Source organism: Nerophis ophidion, linkage group LG01 (genome assembly GCF_033978795.1).
Source record: "Nerophis ophidion isolate RoL-2023_Sa linkage group LG01, RoL_Noph_v1.0, whole genome shotgun sequence".
In the NCBI taxonomy this organism is placed as follows: domain Eukaryota; kingdom Metazoa; phylum Chordata; class Actinopteri; order Syngnathiformes; family Syngnathidae; genus Nerophis; species Nerophis ophidion.
The window spans coordinates 26,288,097-26,315,467 of NC_084611.1; the positions used below are offsets into that span (position 1 = coordinate 26,288,097).

General features: G+C 38.5%; 1 protein-coding gene across 1 annotated transcript; it reads left to right on the forward strand.

Moving 5' to 3' along the window:
* Positions 1–11,160: 11,160 nt before the first annotated feature.
* On the forward strand, positions 11,161–25,944 carry LOC133552546 (corticotropin-releasing factor-binding protein-like). Its single transcript, XM_061899786.1, has 7 exons — positions 11,161–11,364; positions 11,436–11,523; positions 11,804–11,961; positions 13,915–14,125; positions 17,299–17,453; positions 21,817–21,937; positions 25,552–25,944. Exons 1-7 carry the CDS (start codon positions 11,176–11,178, stop codon positions 25,704–25,706), a joined length of 1,077 nt encoding a protein of 358 aa, XP_061755770.1. The 5' UTR covers positions 11,161–11,175; the 3' UTR covers positions 25,707–25,944.
* The last annotated feature ends 1,427 nt before the right edge of the window (positions 25,945–27,371 follow it).

The window sequence follows — 27,371 nt, forward strand, 5'->3', positions numbered from 1 at the left end:
AAATAAAAGAGTGAAGTTTAATCATCCGATTCTTTGGCGTACCACTAGATCATCAATCAATCAATCAATGTTTACTTATATAGCCCTAAATCACTAGTGTCTCAAAGGGCTGCACAAACCACCACGACATCCTCGGTAGGAAAACTCACACCCAGTGGGACATTGGTGACAATAATGACCCAGTGGGACGTCGGTGACAATGATGACTATGAGAACCTTAGAGAGGAGGAAAGCAATGGATGTCGAGCGGATCTAACATGATACTGTGAAAGTTCAATCCACAATGGATACAACACAGTCGCGAGAGTCCAGTCCAAAGAGCATCCAAGACACAGCAGCGAGAGTCCCGTTCACAGCGGAGCCAGCAGGAAACCATCCCAAGCGTAGGCGGACCAGCAGCGCAGAGATGTCCCCAGCCGATACACAGGCGAGCAGTACATGGCCACCGGATCGGACCCCCTCCACACGGGAGAGTGGGACATAGAAGAAAAAGAAAAGAAACGGCAGATCAACTGGTCTAAAAAGGGAGTCTATTTAAAGGCTAGAGTATACAAATGAGTTTTAAGGTGAGACTTAAATGCTTCTACTGAGGTGGCATCGCGAACTGTTACCGGGAGGGCATTCCAGAGTACTGGAGCCCGAACGGAAAATGCTCTATAGCCCGCAGACTTTTTTTGGGCTTTGGGAATCACTAATAAGCCGGAGTCCTTTGAACGCAGATTTCTTGCCGGGACATATGGTACAATACAATCGGCAAGATAAGATGGAGCTAGACCGTGTAGTATTTTATACGTAAGTAGTAAAACCTTAAAGTCACATCTTAAGTGCACAGGAAGCCAGTGCAGGTGAGCCAGTACAGGCGTAATGTGATCAAACTTTCTTGTTCTTGTCAAAAGTCTAGCAGCCGCATTTTGTACCAACTGTAATCTTTTAATGCTAGACATGGGGAGACCCGAAAATAATACGTTACAGTAGTCGAGGCGAGACGTAACAAACGCATGGATAATGATCTCAGCGTCTTTAGTGGACAGAATGGAGCGAATTTTAGCGATATTACGGAGATGAAAGAAGGCCGTTTTAGTAACGCTTTTAATGTGTGCCTCAAAGGAGAGAGTTGGGTCGAAGATAACACACAGATTCTTTACCGTGTCGCCTTGTTTAATTGTTTGGTTGTCAAATGTTAGAGTTGTATTATTAAATAGAGTTCGGTGTCTAGCAGGACCGATAATCAGCATTTCCGTTTTTTTGGCGTTGAGTTGCAAAAAGTTAGCGGACATCCATTGTTTAATTTCATTAAGACACGCCTCCAGCTGACTACAATCCGGCGTGTTGGTCAGCTTTAGGGGCATGTAGAGTTGGGTGTCATCAGCATAACAGTGAAAGCTAATACCGTATTTGCGTATGATGTCACCTAGCGGCAGCATGTAGATGCTGAAGAGTGCAGGGCCAAGGACCGAACCCTGGGGAACTCCACACGTTACCTTAACGTAGTCCGAGGTCACATTGTTATGGGAGACACACTGCATCCTATCAGTAAGATAAGAGTTAAACCAAGACAGGGCTAAGTCTGACATACCAATTCGTGTTTTGATACGTTCTAATAAAATATTATGATCGACGGTATCGAAAGCAGCGCTAAGATCGAGGAGCAGCAACATAGACGACGCATCAGAATCCATCGTTAGCAATAGATCATTAGTCATTTTTGCGAGGGCTGTCTCCGTGGAGTGATTTGCCCTGAAACCGGATTGAAAGGTTTCACATAGATTGTTAGACGCTAAGTGTTCATTTAACTGCTCCGCAACAATTTTTTCAAGGATTTTTGAAATAAAGGGAAGGTGAGACACCGGTCGGTAATTTACCATGAGGTCAGGATCGAGGTTAGGTCTTTTAAGAAGAGGATGAATAACCGCTTTTTTGAATGCTAGGGGAACAGTGCCCGAGGAGAGTGATAAGTTTATAATATTTAGCACTGATGGACCTAATAATACAAAGAGCTCCTTGATCAGTTTCCCAGGAAGAGGGTCAAGTAAACATGTTGTCTGTTTTATTCCATTTACACGTTGTAACAATTCCTCTAATGTTATTTCCTCAAAACGAGAGAAAGTATTTTGGAGGGCAGTATCCGCCGTATATACAATCGTGTCAGTGTTAATAGAACCCCGTTGTAGCTGGGACGCATTGTCTTTAATCTCCTTTCTAATGACTTCATGGTTGTCAAACTCTGGCCCGAGGGCCAAATTTGGCCCGCTGTTTAATTTCATTTGGCCCTTGAGGCAATATGAAATTAACATTAGAGCTGGCCCGCCGGTAACACCAAATTCACCGCTAATACTCATACTTGACAACCCTCCCGATTTTCCCGGGAGACTCCTGAAGTTTAGTGCCCTTCTTGAAAATCTCCCTGGGCAACCATTATCCCGATTTCCACCCGGACAACAATATTGGGCGCGTGCCTTAAAGGCACTGCCTTTAGTGTCCTCTACAACATGTCGTCACGTCCTCTTTTCCTCCATGTAAACAGCGTGCTGGCCAAGTCACACAATATATGCGGCTTTCACATACACATATGCGAATGCCTTGCATAATTGGTCAACAACCATACAGGTCACACTGAGGGTGGCCATACAAACAACTTTAACATTGTTACAAATATGCGCCACACTGTGAACCCACACCAAACAAGAATGACAAAACAGATTTCGAGAGAACACCCGCACCGTAACACAACATACACACAACAGAACAAATACCCAGAAACCCTTGCAGCACTAACTATTCCGGAACGCTGCAATACACACCCCCCGCTACCACCAAACCCCGCCCACCTTATGTTTATTTTATTTTCTAATTTATTAGCCTGTGGAAAAAGTTAATGTTGATATTTACCTCAGAAGGCTGCAAATAGAAGAGAGGCATTCATTTTTTAATGTAAATTTAATTTAATATACCACTGATGTTTTTTTAAAGTTGATTTTGCACCATTTCGTTATATAAGCTCTGCCTGTTCCATGGGAGGAAGCCCGAGTACCCGGAGGGAACCCACGCAGTAACGGGGAGAACATGCAAACTCCACACAGAAAGATCCCGAGCCCGGGATTGAACCCAGGATTACTCAGGACCTTCGTATTGTGAGGCAGATGCACTAACCCCTGTTCCACCGTGCTGCCCTATTTAAGCCTTGCTTGTTCAGTATTCATTGCAAAACTTGTTTGGGTCCCTATTAAAAGGTTAATTTGTTCAAGCTTGGCCCGCGGCTTTGTTCAGTTTTAAATTTTGGCCCACTCTGTATTTGAGTTTGACACTCCTGCACTAGATGAAGCCTTCAGTTTGAAAAACACTGAAATCGTAAGTGTTTGTGTTCTTTTGTCTTCTTTTAATTAGATTTTTACTCTTTATCAGAATTCATTTTAAAAAGTACAATACTTAAAACAAAGCCCATTTTATTGTCAACATTATCATTATTATTATTATTATTATTAGTTGTAGTCGTGGTAGTAGTATTGCTGCTCCTCGATCTTAGCGCTGGTTTCGATACCGTCGATCATAATATTTTATTAGAGCGTATCAAAACACGAATTGGTATGTCAGACTTAGCCCTGTCTTGGTTTAACTCCTATCTTACTGACAGGATGCAGTGCGTCTCCCATAACAATGTGACCTCGGACTATGTTAAGGTAACGTGTGGAGTTCCACAGGGTTCGGTCCTTGGCCCTGCACTCTTCAGCATATACATGCTGCCGCTAGGTGACATCATACGCAAATACGGTGTTAGCTTTCACTGTCATGCTGATGACACCCAACTCTACATGCCTCTAAAGCTGACCAACACGCCGGATTGTAGTCAGCTGGAGGCGTATCGTAATGAAATTAAACAATGGATGTCCGCTAACTTTTTGCAACTCAACGCCAAAAAAATGGAAATGCTGATTATCGGTCCTGCTAGACACCGACCTCTATTTAATAATACAACTCTAATATTTGACAACCAAACAATTAAACAAGGCAACTCGGTAAAGAATCTGGGTGTTATCTTTGACCCAACTCTCTCCTTTGAGTCACACATTAAAAGCGTTACTAAAACGGCCTTCTTTCATCTCCGTAATATCGCTAAAATTTGCTTCATTTTGTCCACTAACAACGCTGAGATCATTATCCCTGTGTTTGTAACGTCTCGCCTCGATTACTGTAATGTATTGTTTTCGGGTCTCCCCCTGTCTAGCATTAAAAGACTACAGTTGGTACAAAATGCGGCTGCTAAACTTTTGGAAAAAACAAGAAAGTTTGATCATATTATGCCTATACTGGCTCACCTGCACTGGCTTCCTGTGCACTTAAGATGTGACTTTTAGGTTTTACTACTTACGTATAAAATACTACACGGTCTAGCTCCATCCTATCTTGCTGATTGTATTGTACCATATGTCCCGGCAAAAATCTGCGTTCAAAGGACTCCTGCTTATTAGTGATTCCCAGAGCCCAAAAAAAGTCTGCGGGCTATAGAGCGTTTTCCGTTCGGGCTCCAGTACTCTGGAATGCCCTCCCGGTAACAGTTCGAGATGCTACCTCAGTAGAAGGATTTAAGTCTCACTTTAAAACTAATTTGTATACTCTAGCTTTTAAATAGACCCCCTTTTTAGACCAGTTGTTTTGCCGTTTCTTTTCTTTTTCTCCCCTGTCCCACTCTCCCTTGTGGAGGGGGTCTGGTCCGGTGGCCATGGATGAAGTACTGGCTGTCCAGAGTCGGGACCCAGGATGGACTGCTCGTTCATAGTTGGGACCCAGGATAGACCGCTTGCCTTTGTATCGGTTGGGGACATCCCTGCGCTGCTGATCCGCCTCTACTTGGGATGGTTTCCTGCTGGCTCCACTATGGACGGGACTGTCGCTACTGTGTTGGATCCACTTTGGATTGGACTCTCACGGCTGTGTTGGATCCTCTATGGATTGAACTTTGATAGTATCATGTTAGACCCGCTCGACATCCATTGCTTTCGGTCCCCTGGGGGGGGTTGCCCACATATGCGGTCCTCTCCAAGGTTTCTCATAGTCATCATTGTCACTGTCACCGACGTCCCACTGGGTGTGAGTTTTCCTTGCCCTTATGTGGGCTCTACCGAGGATGTCGTAGTGGTTTGTGTTGTGGTTTGTGCAGCCCTTTGAGACACTAGTGATTTAGGGCTATATAAATAATCATTGATTGATTGATTGATTGATTGATTGATATTCCTGCTTCCTCCCACGTCCAAAGACATGCAAATTGGGATAGGTTGATTAGCAACACTAAATTGGCCCTGGTGTGTGAATGTGAGTGTGAATGTTGTCTATCGAACTGTTTTGGCCCTGCGACGAGGTGGCAACTTGTCCAGGGTGTACCCGCCTTCTGCCCAAATGCAGCTGATATAGGCTCCAGCACCCTCCGTGACCCCAAAACGGACAAGCGGGAAAAAAATGGATGGATGGATGGAAGTATTAGCATAGCTGTTTATAAGGATTACTCAAGAAATCGATGAATGAGGCTGTTTGCAACATTTACACACATGTCTGTAGAGGGTGCAAACTTTCCAATGTATTTTAAGCATTATATCCCACCCTCTTCTGGCTTCTACGACGTAATGACGTACGTAAGTAACACAAAATGGCCACCCTTTGCTCTGATTACTGCTTTGCACACTCTTGGCATTCTCTCGATGAGTTTCAAGAGGTAGCATCTGAAATGGTTTTCACTTCACAGGTGCGCATGAAGCTCATTGAGAGAATGCCAAGAGTGTGCAAAGCAGTAATCAGAGCAAAGGGTGGCTATTTGGAAGAAACTAGAATATAAAACATATTTTCAGTTATTTCTCATTTTTTTGTTAAGGACATAACTCCACATGTCTTCATGTATAGTTTTGATGCCTTCAGTGACTATCTACAATGTACAGTAAATAGTCATAAAAAAATAAAGAAAACGCATTGAATGAGGAGAAGGTGTGTCCAAACTTTTGAGCTGTACCTTTTGAGGTTTCTGTGGTTTTATTTCCCTGATTTTAATCCCCTGGCAAGCAGAGGACAAGCAACATGTTTTTTCCTGACCTAACACATATATATATATATATATATATATATATATATGTATATATATATATATATATATATATATATATATATATATATCCCTGTATATAAATATATTTAACAATCATTTTTTAAAAGGATGTTTTTTATATATATATATATATATATATATATATATATATATATAAAACATCCTTTTAAAAAATGATTGTTAAATATATATATATATATATATATATATATATATATCTCCCTGTATATAAATATATTTCACAATCATTTTTTAAAAGGATGTTTTTCAGGTCATCTCCGTGCTTACTTGCTACATGTAAATATCATATGTCCGCAGCCAAGAGAAGCGTTTGTAACCTGCAAACTGTTTTGAAAAATGTTCAGTATTATTTAATTCCAAATAATATGTTGCGATAATCGGTTTGAGTCATGAACCGTATTGAATTGAGAATCGATTCCGAATCGCATCGTTAGATGCTGTAAGATTTCTATCCTTACTGTTTGACATGTTTTATAGTTTTTGTTTTCTAATTTCTGAATTTCACCTTGACTTTTATGTTCAAATGCATTTATCCATCATGCATGTTTTGTTATGGAAGTTTCCCTTTTTGAATATGAGAAAAGATGCCATTAGTCCATATACTGTTATAAGTAACTTGTTTTTAATCACCATTAATCATGTATTCCATGGTATTTTGTAATCAGCTGCTGAAAAATATATATTTTTTTAAATAATGTAGTTATTTCTATCCATCAACTAAAAAAAAATAATATGCCATTTTTGCAGCAGAAAGCCTTTCTTAATTTGATTTCAATAGCCATATTTTAAAAAGCAAATGATTAATTTAATGAAATTAGTTATACTGTAGTCATATTATCAATGTTAGCAAGCATTAATTAAGAACACAAGCTTTAAAAGACTCCCAATTAATTTTGGTTGACCTCCTGGCGTTGAAATGAAAGTAATGCACCTTGAGTAGGTCATTGTCGCTGAGGGGATGACGCTGTAATTGCTTGTTGCTCTTCATTTTGCTTCTTATCTCCGAGGCGAGCGTATGGCGTCACAGCCTTTCATCGCTGCACAGGAAACGTCAACAGTCATTAGGCAAGGAGGTGGGGGGTTAGGGGGGGATAATTATAGGCCAGACTTTCACGCGGTATTTTTGTATTTGATGAATGGGAGCGAGCACGAGGCATCGCTGTCACATAGCTTCAGCTCGGAGTCGACTTTGACCTTTTCGCAATGGCAGCATGGTTCCTGCAATTAGCCTCATCTAAGAGAGGAATTAGATCACAGCATGCATTGTTTTCAGCGCCGCAGCCATTTAAAGAAATAATCAGATTGGCTCGTTGTGTCGATTACACAATCCTCAAGATGAGGGGATGTCAAACGTTTGGTTTGCAGAAGGTCTTTAAGGTTAAAATAAATCCACACAAAATAACCCAAAAACCCAATTTAAGAGGGAAAGAAGATACGTGTCCCCTGCACCTTTTCAAAAGGCAAGTTTTGGTTCCCCTGCTCTTTTTCCAAAAATAATGTTACGTTTCCCAGTGCACCGCAATGATTTACAGCAGGGGTGTCCAAACCATGCCAATGTCTCCAATTTTGCCATCCAGAATCCGCGAGACGTAAGTTTAATAATTAATCTCACACACAGGGAATTCGCTGATGTTATGTCACAGTCCAGTGGGCAACGTAAGTACTAGAGGTTTAGTAGTAAAGGTTTGCGCAGCATATACTTATATGGCCCAGTGCAAACAACCTTCCCTAGTTACGGTGAAAAAGAAAATATCCAACCCAACCACCACAAAATGTCAACAGACATGGAAACAGATAACACAAACCTGCTCACTGAACTTTGTGGACGTTAAAAAAAACGTCAGGGAGGTTGTCACAGAAGTAAACAAGGTAGAAGTTGAACTATCACATACTCTTAATATTCAATTATGTTAATTATTAATTATATATACAATATATTAATATAATATGTAGACATAATGTATGTATGTATCGGCTATATATATATATATATATATATATATATATATATATATATATATATATATACACATTAGGGGTGTGGGGAAAAATCGATTCAAATACGAATCGTGTTTCTCACGTTGTGCGATTCAGAATCGATTCTCATTTTTAAAAATATCGATTTAAAAAAAAAAATTATTTCATTTTTTTTTTTTTTTTTTTTTTTTTTTTTTTATCAATCCAATAAACCAATACAGAGCAATACCATAACAATGAAATCCAATTCCAAAACCAAACCTGACCCAGCAACACTCCGAACTGCAATAAACAGAGCAATTGAGAGGAGACACAAACACGACACAGAACAAACCAAAAATAGTGAAATAAAAATGAATATTATCAACAACAGTATCAATATTAGTTATAATTTCAGCATATCAGTGATTAAAAATCCCTCATTGACATTATCATTAGACATTTGTAGAAATTAAAAAAAAAAGACCAATAGTGTCACCGTGGCTTACACTTGCATCGCATCTCATAAGCTTGACAACACACTGTGTCCAATGTTTTTACAAAGATAAAATAAGTCATATTTTTGGTTCATTTAATAGTTAAAACAAATTTACATTATTGCAATCAGTTGATAAAACATTGTCCTTTACAATCATAAAAGCTTTTTTTTTTTTTAAATCTACTACTCTGCTAGCATGTCAGCAGACTGGGGTAGATCCTGCTGAAATCCTATGTATTGAATGAATACAGAATCGTTTTGAATCGGAAAAAATATAGTTTTTGAATCGAGAATCGCGTTGAATCGAAAAAAATCGATATATAATCTAATCGCGACCCCAAGAATCGATATTGAATTGAATCGTTGGACAGCCAAAGATTCGCAGTCCTAATATATATTTATTTATATACAGTACAGGCCAAAATTTTGGACACATATTCTCATTCATTGTGTTTTCTTTAGTTTCATGACAAGTTACAATATGGATTGTCACTGAAGGCATTAAAACTGTGAATGAACACATGTGAAGTGAAGTGAATTATATTTATATAGTGCTTTTCTCGAGTGACTCAAAGCGCTTTACATATCCATCCATCCATCAAATTTTTTTTACCGTTTCTTCTCTTCAGGGTCACGGAGGGTGCTGGAACCTATCTCAGCTACAATCGGCCAGAAGGCGGAGTACACCCTGGACAAGTCGCCACCTCATCACAGGCGCTTTACATGGTGAAACCCAATATCCAAGTTCCAAAAAAAGGTGAAATAACTGAAAACATGTTTTATATTCTAGTTTCTTCAAAATAGCCACCCTTTGCTCTGACTACTGCTTTGCACACTCTTGGCATTCTCTCTATGAGCTTCAAGCACACCTGTGAAGTGATAATCATCGCAGGTGACTACCTCTTGAAACTCATCAAAAGAATGGCAAGAGTGTGCGAAAAAGTAATCAGAGCAAAGGGTGGCTATTTTGAAGAAACTAGAATACAAAACATGTTTTCGGGTGATTTCCCCTTGTTTTGTTAGGTACATAACTTCAGTGACAAGGCACTTTAAGTGCAGTCGGCTTTCGGCCCTGGGCCAGATTTTTTTTTAGCTCATTGCAGCCCCCAAGTCAAAAAGTTTTGGCAACCCGGATTTACAGGATGCAGCAGTTGAATGCAGGTGGAGAGAAAAGCTCCAAATGGCAATATGAATCATAACTTCAGCAAATAAAAAACGAAAAAACATAAAAACAAGAGGAGCTTCACTTAATAAGGGCTATGTTGTTACATAAAACTTCATTTTATTTTTACTAAGTCAGAGGGCATAATAATACTAGAATACTTTGCATCCGTGACAATTCCTGAATATATTTTACACCCCCGCGCCCCTAAACCCGCCCACCTTACCGACGCACTTGCTGCTAGCGGGGTGTATAAAATAGTCGGGATTTTTCATATTACGGGGCGGCATGGCGCAGTGGGTAGAGCGGCCCTGCCAGAAACCTGAGGGTTGCAGGTTCGCTTCCCACCTATTGACATCCAAAAAAGCGCTGCCGTTGTGTCCTTGAGCAGGACACTTCACCCTTGCCCCCGGTGCCGCTCACACTGGTGAATGAATGATGAATGAATGATTGTTGGTGGTCGGAGGGGCCGTAGGCGCAAACTGGCAGCCACGCTTCCGTCAGTCTACCCCAGGGCAGCTGTGGCTACATATGTAGCTTACCACCACCAGGTGTGAATGAATGATGGGTTCCAACTTCTCTGTGAGCGCTTTGAGTATCTAACAATAGAAAAGCGCGATATAAATCTAATCCATTATTATTATTATTATTACTATTAGGATTTATTGTAGTCCTTTACGTATAATTGCACGCAGTAAAGTATTAAGTTATGCTGTGTCTTCTACATCGGTGTTTTTCAAATGAGGGTACGCGTACCCCTGGATGTACTTGAAGGTATGCCAAGGGGTACCTGAGATTTTTTTTTAATATTCTAAAAATAGCAACAATTCAAAAATCCTTTATAAATATATTTATTGAATAATACTTCAACAAAATATGAATGTAAGTTCATAAACTGTGCAAAGAAATGCAACAATGCAATATTCAGTGTTGACAGCCAGATTTTTTGTGGACATGTTCCATAAATCCATCCATTTTCTACCGCTTATTCCCTTTTGGGGTCGCGGTGTACCATAAATATTAAAGTTAAAGATTTATTTTTTTTGTGAAGAAACATTTAGAATTAAGGTCATGAATCCGGATGGATCTCTATTACAATCCCCAAAGAGGGCACTTTAAGTTGATGATTACTTCTATGTGTAGACATCTTTATTTATAATTGAATCACTTGTTTATTTTTCAACAAGTTTTTAGTTATTTGTCAAAAAAAAAATTCCCAATAGTTCAAGAAAGACCACTACAAATGAGCAATATTTTGCACTGTTATACAATTTAATAAATCAAAAACTGATGACATAGTGCTGTATTTTACTTCTTTAGCTCTTTTTTTCAACCTAAAATGCTTTGCTCTGATTAGGGGGTACTTGAATTAAAAAATGTTCACAGGGGGAACATCACTGAAAAAAGGTTGAGAACCACTGGTCTACATGTACGTTGTAATCTGTGTTGATGGAAACGAGAGAAAGTCCTGCTCCACTGAGCTCCTGGCTGCGCTATAAAAGCGTCCACGGTGCAGACCCAGCTGTTCTTTCTCCTTTCCAAGACTTTAGCATCAGCATGTCTGCCTTCGCGCGCACACAGCTTCTCTTCCTCCTCCTGTCTCTCTCATCCCGGATGATGCTGAGCCGCCATATTCAGGTAAAAGGTCACTTTTACAATGCCTCAATCAGGAATTCATCATAACCATGTGTGTTTTTTTCGGCATTAAGGATGACGACGCTTCAGATGGATTACATTCTCTCCTCAGTTTGGACCAGAAGAGAGAGTCAGAGGATTTTATTTTCAGACGACCTCTCAGTAAGCTGCTTTGTATTAAGTGACGTATCAATCATGCATATTAATTATATTCATGCCTTCATTACTATCACTTGTTTACTGATCTTCCACACTTTGTTTGTCTGCATTCTTTGAACAACAATATTTGGCATCTCTTTCTAAAATGCATGATTGTCTTCACCACAATGTACACCAATTGATTATGAGAATATCTGCAAATATTAATGTATTTTAGGCTACTTTATCTACATTATTATTTATTATTACGGTGTTGTCCACCCTCATTCTCCACTTTTGTCAGGATGTTTGGACATGTTGGCCACAGAGGGCCACTTTACCTTCGTGGCGTCGAAGCCGCAGCTCGCCTGTGCCACTTTTGTCATCGGCGAGCCCAGTGAGGTCATCGCCATGGAGCTGTCTGACGTCAAAATCGACTGCAACGCCGGTGACTTCATCAAGGTCCCGCAATAGATCCCAAACAATGTGTTTGTTACTGTTGCTGCATCACACTGAGAGCCGTTCCTAATATTCTGACCTATTCATACAGCACAACATGCAGGCAACTGACTCCTTAGAAAAAACTACTTGTCAATAGATACATTTTTATCCCAAATTATTCACACTTTTGCATTTTCATTCATCGCAGTAAATTACTTGCATGCATTGTTTGCACTGACTTTAAAAAAGACCCCAAATTTTTGACACAAATGCAGTTTTGTTGTCCGAATATCAGGTCATGTATTTGTTCAAACGGTTTTATCTGAAGTCCAGCCAGTCTGCCTTTTAGGTAAGCATCCCCACTAATGGTGCTACCATGAATTGATTAACGTGGACTCCGACTTAAACAAGTTGAAAAACTTATTTGGGTGTTACCATTTAGTGGTCAATAGTACAGAATATGTACTGAACTGTGTAATCTACTAATAAAAGTTTCAATCAATCAATCAATCAATGGTAAAGGAGCATGTGCCGCCTATAAAAATCTTTGGAGGATTAATCAGCGTTTATACATGATTAATATGTTAATGTATTGTGTTTAATCACATGAGTTAAAGCACCGGTCTCAAACTCAAGGCCTGGGGACCAGACATGGCCCACCACTTCATTTTATGTGGCCCTCGAAATAGTTGATAATGTCAATAGAGCACTTGCTAAATGTATTTGTTCTTTTATTTTTAACATGCAAAAATGCACCGGATGCATTTACATTTATTCTAAATTGTAAAGTTTTTTGATCATTTAACAAGATAATGCAAACATTTTGACTTGCCATTTCAAAGCAAATTATCCATCAATTTGTTTGGTAAAAATAATATTTATCATAAATACGAAGGTCCTTGTGTAAATATGTCATTAGGCAATTATACAGTATATTTATATCTATAATATATTCACCGTTACAAGTGTCTCTGAGTGGCAGCCGTGAGATGTGGCCCTCAATGAAAACGAATTAGTGTTAGCTTCTTAAAATAAACATATTTTTGTGTTTGTTTTTTTTTGTTTTTGTTTTTTCAAATAATACACATTTGACCGACTCAAAATGACTATAGGCCCATCTCAGGCAAAACAATGTTGCACAAGGTTGCTATGGTGAATATAACTCATTTATGCAACAGGACTGAAAGCAACAGGGGTGCGTTCTTAGCTTTGAATTTGAAAATACATCAATCAATCAATGTTTATTTATATAGCCCTAAATCACATGTGTCTCAAAGGGCTGCACAAGCCACAACGACATCCGCGGTACAGAGCCCATATAAGGGCAAGGAACAACTCACCCCAGTGGGACGTCGGTGACAATGACTATGAGAAACCTTGGAGAGGACCGCATATGTGGGCAACCCCCCGCTCTAGGGGAGACCGAAAGCAATGGATGTCGAGCGGGTCTAACATGATATTGTGAAAGTCCAGTCCATAGTGGATCCAACATAACGGTGAAAGTCCAGTCCATAGTGGATCCAATATAGTAGCGAGGGGGACAAAGGAAAAAAGAAAAGAAACGGCAGATCAACTGGTCTACTATTTAAAGGCTAGAGTATACAAATGAGTTTTAAGATGAGACTTAAATGCTTCTACTGTGATAGCATCTCTAACTGTTACCGGGAGGGCATTTCAGAGTACTGGAGCCTGAATAGAAAACGCTCTATAGCCCGCAGACTTTTTTTGTGCTCTGGGAATCACTAATAAGCCAGAGTTCTTTGAACGCAGATAGAAAAATACATCAAATTTAAGTACTTCCGATGCATGCTCATATAGTTTTGACACTAAGCACATTATTAAATAGTTGATTCACAGGACTCTGCTGAGATTTTCTCAGTCATGGTTGAAATATCATTGACTATTCAGAATCAGATACATTTTGGAATGCATGTTTTGTATTGGATGTTATCACACTAAATTGTGTATTTGCAGATGTTCGATGGTTGGGTCCTAAAGGGGGAGAAGTTCCCTAGCAGTGAAGACCACCCGCTGCCAATGCACCAGCGCTACACGGACTTCTGCTCCTCCACGGCACCGGGACACACCAGTCGCTCGTCCCAAAACGTGGCCATGATCTTCTTCCGCATCCAAAGCCCCGACAGTGGTTTCACCCTCGTAGTGAAAAAGCTGCGCAATCCTTTTCGTAAGTGAACGCAACATCTGTACAGACTGTAAAGGTCAAGAAAGCAATCCTATATTGTGGTGCTTCTCAAACCTCGTTCACCAGAACAAACTTGGCCTTCCAAGTACCATTATAGTGACCAACATTACAATACACAGTTTGAACAGTAACACTGTGTTTGAATATAGAAAAATAAAAGACTGTACTTTAATCAAGTGATTATTTGGCGTGCCACTAGATGACGCACACGTAACACTAGTGGTACACGTACCACGGTTTGAGAATCCCTGCTATATTGTGATGAATGTAAATATAAAAGACTAAAAAACAATGTAACGCAGATATTTTTACGCTCAGTTGTGCATCAATCATGTGTAACAGCGAGGACGAGTACAGCTAAAAAATACCAAAATAATGAAAATGATGGCATCTATTGGTAAACAATGAAAATCAAGGTTTAAAGTCTCTTTTGGACTGATTTTATTGGAGTTACAGTCAGAAAAATTTCATATCTTCATATCATACCCCATGATTAACCCTTTTAGAACTAAAAATACTTTTGTTAGTAAGATATAACGCAAACCCAGACGCCCACAAATATTGTACTTTGCTACAAGTTATTTCCTAAATTCAATGGTGTTTCTCACTTTCTTCTTCAAAGTGTAAAGTACTTGCAACTTTCTTTGGCCCCATGGTAGCACGAGTCACCAACTCCTGCAGTTCTTGGTTTGGGCTCTCGACAGCACGGGGACAAATGGACTTGTTTGTTACGTCCAATGTTTGGCCGCACAATAATAAAGACTGTATACAAAAACTGGGACAAGCTTGTGACGACAATGTTAGAGGAAAACCGAAAAACTTTACACTTTAGACCCGCAGGATCTAAGTTAACTTAAAGTTAAAGTACCAATGATTGTCACAAACTAGGTGTGGTGAAATGTGTCCTCTGCATTTGACTCATCCCCTTATTCACCCCCTGGGAGGTGAGGGGAGCAGTGATCAGCAGTGGTGGCTGCGCCCGGGAATCATTTTTGTAAATAACTCCCAATTCCAACCCTTGATGCTGAGTGCCAACCAAGAAGGTAATGGGGGCCATTTTTATAATCTTTGGTAAGATTCGGCCGGGGTTTGAACTCACAACCTACCGATCTCAGGGAGGACTCCCTAACCACAAGGCCACTGAGAAAGCTGATATGGTCTCTCATGTTAACATGTAAAAATATAATAAAACATATATTTACCTACATTGTATTGCCGTGCAAAGTGTTCAATCAAACTTTATATGATGAACTTTTGTGCTATTGTTGTTATTAAGATTGCTCATAACATAAAACCCAGTGGTGTGCCGTCAGGGCCAGCAAGGCCTTCTCTGCTGGCCTAACATAACCATAAATAATGATCATAATTAAAGATAAAAAAATTGTTTTTTTACTTTCCCTAAATATGTAAAATGTATATGTATTCATATTCTCTTCACGTCAATATATGCTCCTTCGAGTGCTGTTGTTTTTAAGTTATAGTTTTTAGCCAATCAGAATTCAGCTAGTTTATGTTGCCATGCAGTACCAAATCTGCCCAGGGCCTTTTGAATCAACAATGAAGGCATTCATGAAATGTAAGTGAACGTGGACATACAGTTGATAGACAGTTGCCATTGCCAATAAGATCACGAGTTGTTGTCAGTAAGGCTTTTAAGCTGGCCTCACATTTTACGTGTCCTGTGATTGGATACTCACCAGAACCATTAGTGGATAAATTTGAGAACACATAGAGTTGAGAGACAGTTGCGATAGCCAATCAGATCACAAATTGTTGACAGTAGCCTATCTAGATAACCTGATGTTAACGAAACTGTGATTTGATACTCACTTGTCGTTCCAAAATGAGTATCCAATCATTAGTTTTAATTTAGCAGGAAGTGTTGACCCACAACGAAGGAGAACAAAACGTTGATTAGATGGCAGATATATATTTGCAAGGCCATTTTCAAGAAGGATATTTAAAGAAAAACTAGTTCTTATGAGACGATGTCGGCGATGAAATGGGGAAATGCCCGCCGTTTCCACTCTAATCAGCCGACTACGCGCGGTACTACTGTCTTATACGGGGTCGAATGGGTTCTGCAAATTTTGAGTTCAAATATTTTATTTCGAAAATGTTTTCACGTTTGATATGTTTTTTGCAATTTTAATTTTGACTGTAGCACATAACATATGTTTTAATTACTGATGCGGGTTTATTGATTTCTAAATGTGCCCAAAAATAACCCGTTTTGTTCACTGTTGAGGTGGTTCAATGCCTAGTAGTGCGCTAATGTGTTTCTGTATAGTATTTCTCCAGCAATGGTCATGTGGTGACATCAATGATGGTATCTTGAGAGGTAATCATTGAAGTCGGACATCACTGAAGGCCTAGGTGGGCAACGCACGGCCCGCCACTGATAATAACCATTCTATTTTTTATTTTTACTCTTTAGGTATTAACTGGAAAATCAAGATTTAAGATGAATTAATTCAAAAACATATTTTTATTGGGAGTCAACGGAACCAAATGGGTCCCGAGGGTGCAGCAAACTAATTTCCTCCTTGGAAGAAAGACGGTCCTATAATTTTAAATCAAACATTTTTTAAATCGATACTGAGAATTAAAGCAATCGAAGAAGCTTAATGTACTGTACCACATGCCTTAAAGTGAAGTGAATTATATTTATATAGCACTTGTCTCTAGAGACTCAAAGAGTTTTACATAGTGAAACCCATTATCTACATCTTTAAGCTACATTTAAACCAGTGTGGGTGGCATTGGTAGCAGATGGGTAAAGTGTCTTGCCCAAGGACACAACAGTGGGGCTCGAACATGGATTCCTGAAGTTCCTGGCACGGCCGCTCTACCAACCGAGCCACGCCACCCCAAAGGTTCAAGTTACAAAACATTTCAGCCCTGTCAATCATTACTTGACAGTGTTAAAATTCACACAATTCCACTGCCGTATGAAGTGTGAAGTTACCAAATATGACCAAATATGATTCCCAACCCTATAACATGCAGACAACCACAATGTATGTCCCCCTGGCATCTTCTGTATTCTCTCATTCCTCTGATGCATATTATGCTATTGTATTGAACACGCTTTGATGATGTCAAGAGAACAGTATGGCATTTAAAACCTGTCCTCCCGTGTCTGTTGTGTCAAGCGTGTAACATCATGTCTCAGAGTCCAGAGGGCAGCTTCACCATGGTGACGCCACATCAGCGCAGGAACTGCAGCTTCTCCATCATCTACCCGGTGCAGATCCAGCTGACACAACTGAGCCTGGAACAAGCCAAAAGTAATGAGATCAGCCCCGAGGTGAGACACACATGATAGGAACATATGGATATACTGCATAGAGGTTATCTTGTCTCTATAATTACCACACAGGTTTGTTGGCCAAAGGAGCATTTTATAGTGACTCACCATTTCCTCTGCAGTAGAGTTGTACGGTGTATTGGTATTAATATACTATAGTACAGGGGTCACCAACCTTTTTGAAACCAAGAGCTACTTCTTGGGTACTGATTAATGCGAAGGGCTACCAGTTTGATACAGACTTAAATAAATTGCCAGAAATAGCCAATTTGCTCAATTTACCTTTAATAAATAAATCTATGCATACATATTTTTAAAAAATGGGGATTTCTGTCTGTCATTGCATCGTACTTTTTTTTCCTTTTACGGAAGGTTTTTTGTAGAGAATAAATGATTAAAAAAAAAACACTTAATTGAACGGTTTAAAAGAGGAGAAAACAGGAAAAAAATGAAAATCTAATTATGAAAGATAGCTTATCTTCAATTTTGACTCTTTAAAATTCAAAATTCAACCGAAAAAAAGAAGAAAAAAAACAAACTAAATCAAATCTTTTTGAAAAAATTGAAAAAAGAATTTATGGAACATCATTAGTAATTTTTTTGGTTAAGATTATTTTAGAATTTTGATGTCATGTTTTAAATAGGTTAAAATCCAATCTGCACTTTGTTGGAATATATAACAAATTGGACCAATAGCTATATTTCTAACAAAGACAAATCATTATTTCTTCTCGATTTTCCAAAAGAAAAATTTTAAAAGAAATTCAAAAGACTTTGAAATAAGATTTAAATTTGATTCTACAGATTTTCTGGATTTGCCAGAATATTTTATTTGAATTTTAATCATAATAAGTTTGAAGAAATATTTCACAAATATTCTTTGTCGAAAAAACTGAAGCTAAAATGAAAAATGAAATTAAAATGTATTTATTATTCTTTACAATAAAAAAAATACATTTACTTGAACATTGATTGTCAGGAAAGAAGAGGAAGGAATTTAAAAGGTAAAAAGGTATATGTGTTTAAAAGTCCTACAATTATTTTTAAGGTTGTATTTTTTCTCTAAATTTGTCTTTCTGAAAGTTATAAAAAGGAAAGTAAAAAAATAAATGAATTATTTAAACAAGTAAAGACCAAATCTTTAAAATATTTCCTTGGATTTTCAAATTATATTTGAGTTTTGTCTCTCTTAGAATTAAAAATGTCGAGCAAAGCAAGACCAGCTTGCTAGTAAATAAATAACATTTAAAAAAATAGAAGCAGCTCACTGGTAAGTGCTGCTATTTGAGCTATTTTTAGAACAGGCCAGCGGGTCACTCATCTGGTCCTTACGGGCTACCTGGTTCCCGCGGGCACCGCGTTGGTGAACCCTGCTATAGTATATTAATACAAATGAATCATATTCGGTACTATACTGCCTCTGAAAAGTACCGGCTTCACTACAGACCCTAGCTCATCCGCGTCAAAATGTAAACAAACGCCATTGGTTGAACCAATACCTAACATCCACTGTAATGATACCAAGTACAGGAGCGTATCTGGTCGATACTACTATGATTACATCAATATTTTAAGCCATCACAACATCTTCTTTCATTTAAAAAATATATATTATGTTCATAAACTCAGGAAATATGTCCTTGGACACATGAGGACTTTTAATATGACCAATGTGTGATCCTGTAATGACTTGGTATTGGATTGATACTCAAATGTGTGGTATCATCCAAAACTAATGTAAAGTATCAAACAACAGAAAAATAAGTGATTATTACAATAAAACAGAAGTGTAGATAGAACATGTTAAAAGAGAAAGTAAGCAGATAATAACACTAAATGAACAAGTAGATTGATAATCGATTTTCCACCACTTGTCCTTAATAAGTTTGATTAAAATAATAGAATGGAAAATGACACAATATGTTACTGCATATGTCAGCAGCTAAATTAGGAGCCTTTGTTTGCTTACTTACTACTAAAAGACAAGTTGTCTAGTATGTTCACTGTTTTATTTAAGGACAAACTTGCAATAATAAACATATTTTTAATGTACTGTTAGATTTTTCGTTTTAATAAAGCCAATAATGCAATTTTTGTGTGGTCCCCTTTATTAAGAAAAGTACCAAAAAGTACCAAAAAGTATCGAAATAATTTTATCGAAATATCAATATTATCAAAATAAAATATTGGTATCGGGACAACACTACTCTGCAGGACCAAAGTGGTGTTGCAAAAGGGTTTATTTGATGTTTTAGAAATACTTTACAAAAAGTGGCTTGAGGCGTAAAACCAGTTATGTGTGCAAAACACATGGTTTGCTTACCCAGTTCTAAACTATTTACATGGCAACTAATTAACAACCACAGTTGTGATCAAAATTATTCAACCCCCACACAATTTTGGTGTTTTAGCAAGTTGGACATTTATTCCGTATTTTGTTTATAGTCATAGCAAATAAAGATGTGTCAAATAGACAAATGCAACTTAAATTGTAACACTGTATTTTACAAAATACCAAAAAGGACATTTTTCTTAATATCTCATTGACAAAATGATTCAACCCCCTAGTTACATGCATCTTTAGTACTTAGTAGAACACCCTTTGGCAGTAATTACATCCTTCAAACGTGATACATAACCGGACACAAGCTTCTTGCAACGATCTACAGGTATTTTAGCCCATTCCTCTTGGGCAAAGGCCTCCAGTTCATTCATATTCTTGGGCTTGCGTGCTGCAACTGCCTTCTTCAAGTCCCACCACAGGTTTTCTATAGGATTTAGGTCTGGCGACTGTGAAGGCCACTCCAGAGTCTTCCAGCCCTTCTTCGGCAACCACTCTGATGTTGATTTGGAGGTATGCTTGGGATCGTTGTCCTGTTGGAAGGTCCAACGTCTCCCAAGCCTCAGCTTCGTCACTGACTTCATGGCATTTGCAGCTAATATATCCTGGTAGGAAATAGAATTCATAATGCCTTGAACACGCTGGAGATTCCCGGTACCTGAGGCAGAGAAACAGCCCCAGAGCATGATTGACCCCCACCATGCTTAACAGTAGGCAAGGTGTTCTTCACTTTGTAAGCTTCATTTTTTCTCCTCCAGACATAATGTTGATTCATAGGCCCAAAGAGTTCCAATTTTGTCTCATCACTCCATAGAACAGTTTCCCAAAACCTTTGGGGTTTGTCCAGATGATTTTTGGCATACTGGAGTCTATTTTTCGTGTGCCTGGTAGTCAGAAGGTGGGTGCGCCTGGGAGTTCTGCATGTGTCCTGTTGTAGTTCCTCAGCTGTTACCCGGGGGTTTTTCACCACTGTACGCTTCAAATACCGGACAGCATCCTCTTTCTACCACGCCCAGGTAGTGTTTCCACTGTGCCTTTAGCTTTAAACTTGCGAATTATGCTCCCAATTGTGTCTCTTGGAATGTTTAATGTCTTTGCTATTTTCTTATATCCATATCCTTTCTTATGAAGAGAAATTACCTCCTCTCTTGACTTCTTTGACCACTCCCTGGACTTCACCATGTTGCAAATACACCATTGACCATCTACAAGAAGCTGAGCGTCACAGTCTTTTTCAATCAGTTTAATTGATGCTCGTTATGGTTGTAATCACATCTACAGGTGTTTTTAACACCTGATTGAAAATACCTTGTTCAAATTCTGTTCTTAAGAGTTAAGATCTTCAAGGGGTTGAATAATTTTGTCAATGAGATATTAAAAAAAAATGTCCTTTTTTGGTATTTTGTAAAATACATTGTTACAATTTAAGTTGCATTTGTCTATTTGACACATCTTTATTTGATATTACTATAAAAAAAATACGGAATAAATGTCCAACTTGCTAAAACACCAAAATTGTGTGGGGGTTGAATAATTTTGATCACAACTGACCAAATATGTGGTATGACACTAACTAACCTCTCGCATGCGCTTCTTCCAATTCCAGCAACAACGTACTATGCGCGCTCCAAACGCAGCAGAGAAACGACAGGGAGACTAAACAGGTCACACTGGAAGACAAAATACCTAATTATGAATGCATATTATGAAACAAATGTACTCATACATATTAATTTCACAATTTAGTCAGTAGTCTGTATTAAATATACATTTTGCATGTGGCACATAGGACAGAACGAACGAGGCAAGTCAGCAGCAGTCCCTAAAAAAACACCAAAAACAGCATTATAAATAAATACTGTCAAACAGGTTTATGTGCACTTATTACATTCCATAATTCAGTCATTACTAAATATAAATATCATATTAACATGAAAAGAATGCTTTTGTTTAATGAGTATGTTATGAATAAAACTAGCATAGCATGAAAATAGAAATGATTGCTTTTCTGTGTCTGCAAAGGCGAGGCTCCGGTCCGGCTGTTCAGGTTCTGGGGACTACGTGGAGCTGTTGGGAGGAAACGGAGTGGACACATCTCGCATGTTCCCTATGGCCGATCTCTGTTTCCCACTCAACGGACTCGGTGAGAATCTCACTGAGAAGTTGTGTCTCGTTGGAGTAAAATTCACTAAGCAGAAAACTACTGTTGAACAAAACAACCTTTTTAAGATGGTAGCATGCTAATATGGACAGTTTTATAAATATCATCATTTCCTTAGATTTTTATCTCCACAGAAAATCCCCCTTGTAAATATATAGTCATGTTCACCTAAATGTTATATGTATAATAAAATAACGTTTAATAATCCATTTGTCTAGCAATTTTTAAATATCTAAAAAAAAAAATTAAATCATCAACTTAAGTATGATTAAAAGAACTGGTGGTGTCGCAATACAACATCTTCACCTCCGATACGATACCGACATTGGAGCCTTTAGTAATATTGATCCAATACAATATTATCACAAACCAGACATACTTGTAATATTTACGCAAACAGAGAACAATGATAAATATGAAAAACTTTAACCTATTTAGTATTAACTCTCTGGATTGGATTTATGCTGTCTTTAAATTGAAGGGGAGTGATTGTTTGGCGACAGCGTGGCCACAATAATTCAATATGTTATAACCCTTATAATCACATATTCCTGACCCAGGTGTTGATCCAAGCCAGGTCGGCCTTCTTAAAGGGACACACACCTAGACACTTAGTCATATTTATGACTTTTTTGGTGACTTCCAGCAAATAGAGGGACGTTTTTTCTATTCCTGACACAGTGTGTTGATCCAAGCCAGGTGGAGATTCTTAAAGGGACACGCACCTAGACACTTGGTCATATTTACAGCTTTTTTGGTGACTTCCAGCAAATAGAGGGACTATTTTTGTATTCCTGACCCAGTGTGTTGATCCAAGCCAGGTCGGCCTTCTTAAAGGGACACGCACCTAGACACTTAGTCATATTTATGACTTTTTTTGGTGACTTCCAGCAAATAGAGGGCCGTTTTTTCTATTCCTGACTTAGTATGTTGATCCAAGCCAGGTCGGCCTTCTTAAAGGGACACGCACTTAGACACTTAGTCTTATTTACGACTTTTTTTTTAATGACTTCCAGCAAATAGAGGGAAGTTTTTTCTATTCCTGACTTAGTATGTTGATCCAAGCCAGGTTGGCCTTCTTAAAGGGACACACACCTGGACACTTAGTCATATTTATGACTTTTTTTGGTGACTTCCAGCAAATAGAAGGACTGTTTTTGTTTTCCTGACCCAGGTGTTGATCCAAGCCAGGTCGGCCTTCTTAAAGGGACACGCACCTAGACATTTAGTCATATTTACAGCTTCTTTTGGTGACTTCCAGCAAATAGAGGGACAATTTCTGTATTCATGACCAGGGGCGGTTCTAGGCATGCTTATATGAGGGGGCAGTCAGAAATGTGAAGGGGGCATCATGTGTACACATCATGCTCCAGCACTTTTTTCTCTGTGCTTATAGTAACGATGCTTTCTTCATTGAAATGGGTCTTTAGCTATGTGTCCAACCCCAACCTGGAGTAGTGGATTGCACTTTGTCAGACCTCTACCTTCAGACCTGTCCAACTTGGGTGTCCCACCTGAAGACTAAGCTCCTGCTGGTATAGCTTTTACAGTCACTGAAGCACGCAAACCCCCCGACCACAGTAAGGTGGCAATCCCTCAGGGGGGGGGGAAGTGCCAAATTAAACTTAAAATTATTTTTTTAATTATTTTTTTTATTAGAGTTTTTTAAAATTTGTCTTTTCTAATCCATTTTCTACCATTTGTTACTCTCGGTCTCTCCAAGCTGTTCAGGCAAATCATATTGTCTAAAAATGCATTTTCCCATCGATACCGTGACATCGTCGCGCTCTCTCTCTATATATATATATATATATATATATGTATATATATATATATATATATATATATATATATATATATATATATATATAGGTGTTGGAAAAATCACAAGACTACTTCATCTCTACAGAACTGTTTCATGAGGGGTTCCCTCAATCATCAGGAGATTTTAATGGAAGCATTCACATACAATAACTGTCGCAAGAAACCTGATTGCCCTCTCAACGGAGGGTGCTTACAGACATCAGTCATTTACCAAGCAAAGGTAACACGCAAGGACATTAACACATCCGACAGGTACGTAAGATTTACCGAAGGAGCGTTCAAAACAAGATGGAATAATCACAACGCCTCCTTTAGAAACCAGACTTTGCGGAATTCTACAGAACTCAGCAAACACATTTGGAACCTCAAAGACAATAATGTTGAATATTCAATAACATGGCAAATTCTTGCATCCAGCACACCTTACAACATTGGTAATAAAAGATGCAACCTATGCTTAAAAGAGAAACTGTTTATTATATATCATCCAGATCTATCATCCCTCAACAGGCGCAGTGAAATCATTTCAACATGCCGCCACAGACGGAAACACCTCCTAGGTAACACATGAGCCAATTACCACGCCCCTACGCCTGCCTGTACCCACCCACTCTGTGCCCTATACAAACCATTGTATGTGAATGCTTCCATTAAAATCTCCTGATGATTGAGGGAACCCCTCATGAAACAGTTCTGTAGAGATGAAGTAGTCTTGGGATTTTTCCCACACCTACATATTGCGCTCTACCACGGTATCAAGCACTATTCTCTGGATAATCCAATCAAGACATATATATATATATATATATATATATATATATATATATATATATATATATATATATATATATATATATATTGTGACGGACTTTCTGCCATCCATGTGTGGGTTGCAGTGACGATGGACACATGACGCATCATAGCAGGTTTGACCCATGTTTATTATTTCAATACACATGAGGTTTTCTTGCCTGTCTGTCGCGCCAATTGCTAGCGCGCCGGCAATTCCTGCTGGTCGCGGCAGCGCACCTTTTGGTGGCCGGTAGTTGCGTCTGTTGCGGTGACTCATCTCGGTCGGGTTCTCCTTTGTCACTCTTGTGGTCGTTCGGGTTGGAACGTTCCTCTCCTACTTCTCCTCCGATTGCTCCTCCTTCGCCCTTTTTGTGCTGCAGCAGAAGATGAAGCGATTGAGCGCAGGTGTGTGGCGTACGCACCTGACGCTGATGGCTGCAGTCTCGCTGCAGGCGCGCCCCGCCTCTCCGCCTCGCCGCACGCTCCGCCCTCTCGCCGCCATCTTGGTCCGGACCATCATTTGTCCGAGCCGCCTCTCCACATATATATATATATATATATATATATATATATATATATATATATATATATATATATATATATATATATATATATATATATATATACATATATATATATATATATATATATATATATGTGTGTGTGTGTGTGTATGTGTGTATGTATGTATGTATGTACATGTACAGTATATACGAGTATATATATATATTTATTTTTATTTATTTATTTATTTATTTTAACCCAATGCAGCCCCCGAGTCAAAGTTTTGGGTACCCCTGCACTAATCTAAGGCCCATAGTATCGTCACCAGCTATAGTTCAACAACCACCTCCATGACAGTGTTGATTGAAAACAGGCATTGCTTTCTTTGCAAAGGCAAAAAGTCTTGCACTGGAAGAACATTCTCATATTCAATGTAATGTTAAATCCTCACTGTGGTTCTCTGTGCGGTTCCTCAGCCCAGATGAAGATCGGCTGTGATAACTCTGTGCTGAGACTGGTCTCCAGTGGCAACTACATCAACCGAGTGTCTTTCCAGTACCGACTATTGCAACGCAACCAGCTGCCGAAGGCCACTGACAACACCCTGGAACACGTGTGCACTGTAGAATAATCACATGCACAACACTACCTGTAAATACATGAGTTCACACATATAAGTAACTGTTTTCTTCTTATTAGCAGATATTCATTTTACTTCTCCGATAATATTAGCTTTTGCTTTATTGAATAAATGAAGGTTAATTCATGGACAATAGTCATTTATTTCTATTGTCTTCCTGAGTAGCCACTATTGTTGGTATCACTTTGATGTTTTGAAAATAAAAAAACATACCATAATGCACGACAAAGCAGATTTTGAATGGTCTGTTTTAAAACGTGTTGTTTTTTCAATGTCCTGCTGCGTACAGTATTCTATATTTAATCTGGCGGGGTTTTTTTTCTGCAGTTGCTCAAAGGACTCACCCATGCTCACTAATTCCAATCTCCATAAACAAACCATCTAATTTTAGGACAATTACAAGCCGAGCTTGAGAGTCATTGACAATGTTTGCGTGTTTATCTTCCTATTAAAAACATGTCTTTGGCACTCAGCGTCACACTCTGGCACATCCCCTTTAATTCCTCCTAATCCGATATGTTCCACGGGCAAACTATGGAAATGCTATGCCATAATTACAAAGGCTTATTTGCGGAATTAGCATGTGTCTGTAGGAAGGTTCTGTTTGTTGACCTCCATGGTCTCCAACTCCACCATGTGCATGAATGTGCAGCTGTTAATGGGATTATCCCACATGCTCTTATTCCCTCAGACATTCCCGGCGAGCTGGCTTGCCATTTGATCTTCTGCTTACGCGGGACTCATCTCAAACTTGCTCAACGGTGATGATTTAATCAAAATAGCTGGCTATAGCTTTTTTTTTTTTTTTTCCCCCAGTTTTTCGAAATATACTTTGGAAGCTACTGAAGAGGAAGGAGGGAGTTTAATTGTAGGAAATGACAGACTTTGTTCTTTGTTCTGCACATTTAAAAATAACCCATTAGTTTCATTGAGTACAGGACTGACCCAAATATAAGACGACCCTTCATCACAGTCAAATTTGATTTTTGATACATATTTATACATATTTCCTAAAAACCGTCATCGTTTTCATAAACATTTCTTGTCTTCTTAAAAGCCTTCTATACTCCTAAAACTGTGTAATTTGAACATATACAATGGGTACTCACGAGTTTAGTTGTTCTCAACCTTTTTTCACTGATGTACCCCCTGTGCACATTTTTTTAATTCAAGTACCCCCTAATCAGAGCAAAGCATTTTTGGCTGAAAAAAAAAGATAAAGAAGTAAAATACAGCACTATGTCATAAGTTTCTCATTTATTACATTGTATAATCGTGCAAAATATTGCTCATTTGTAGTGGTCTTCCTTGAACTATTTGGGAAAAAATATATATAAAAATTACTAAAAACTTGTTGAAAAACAAACAAGTGATTCAATTATAAATAAAGATTTCTACACATAGAAGTAATCCTCAACTTAAAGTGCCCTCTTTGGGGATTGTAGTAGAGATTCATCTGTATTCATGAACTTAATTCTAAACATTTCTTCACAAAAAAAAGAAATCTTTAACATCAGTATTTATGGAACATGTCCACAAAATATCTAGCTGTCAACACTGAATATTGCATTGTTGCATTTCTTTTCAGTTTATGAACTTACATTCATATCTTTTGTTGAAGTATTATTCAATAAATATATTTATAAAGGATTTTTG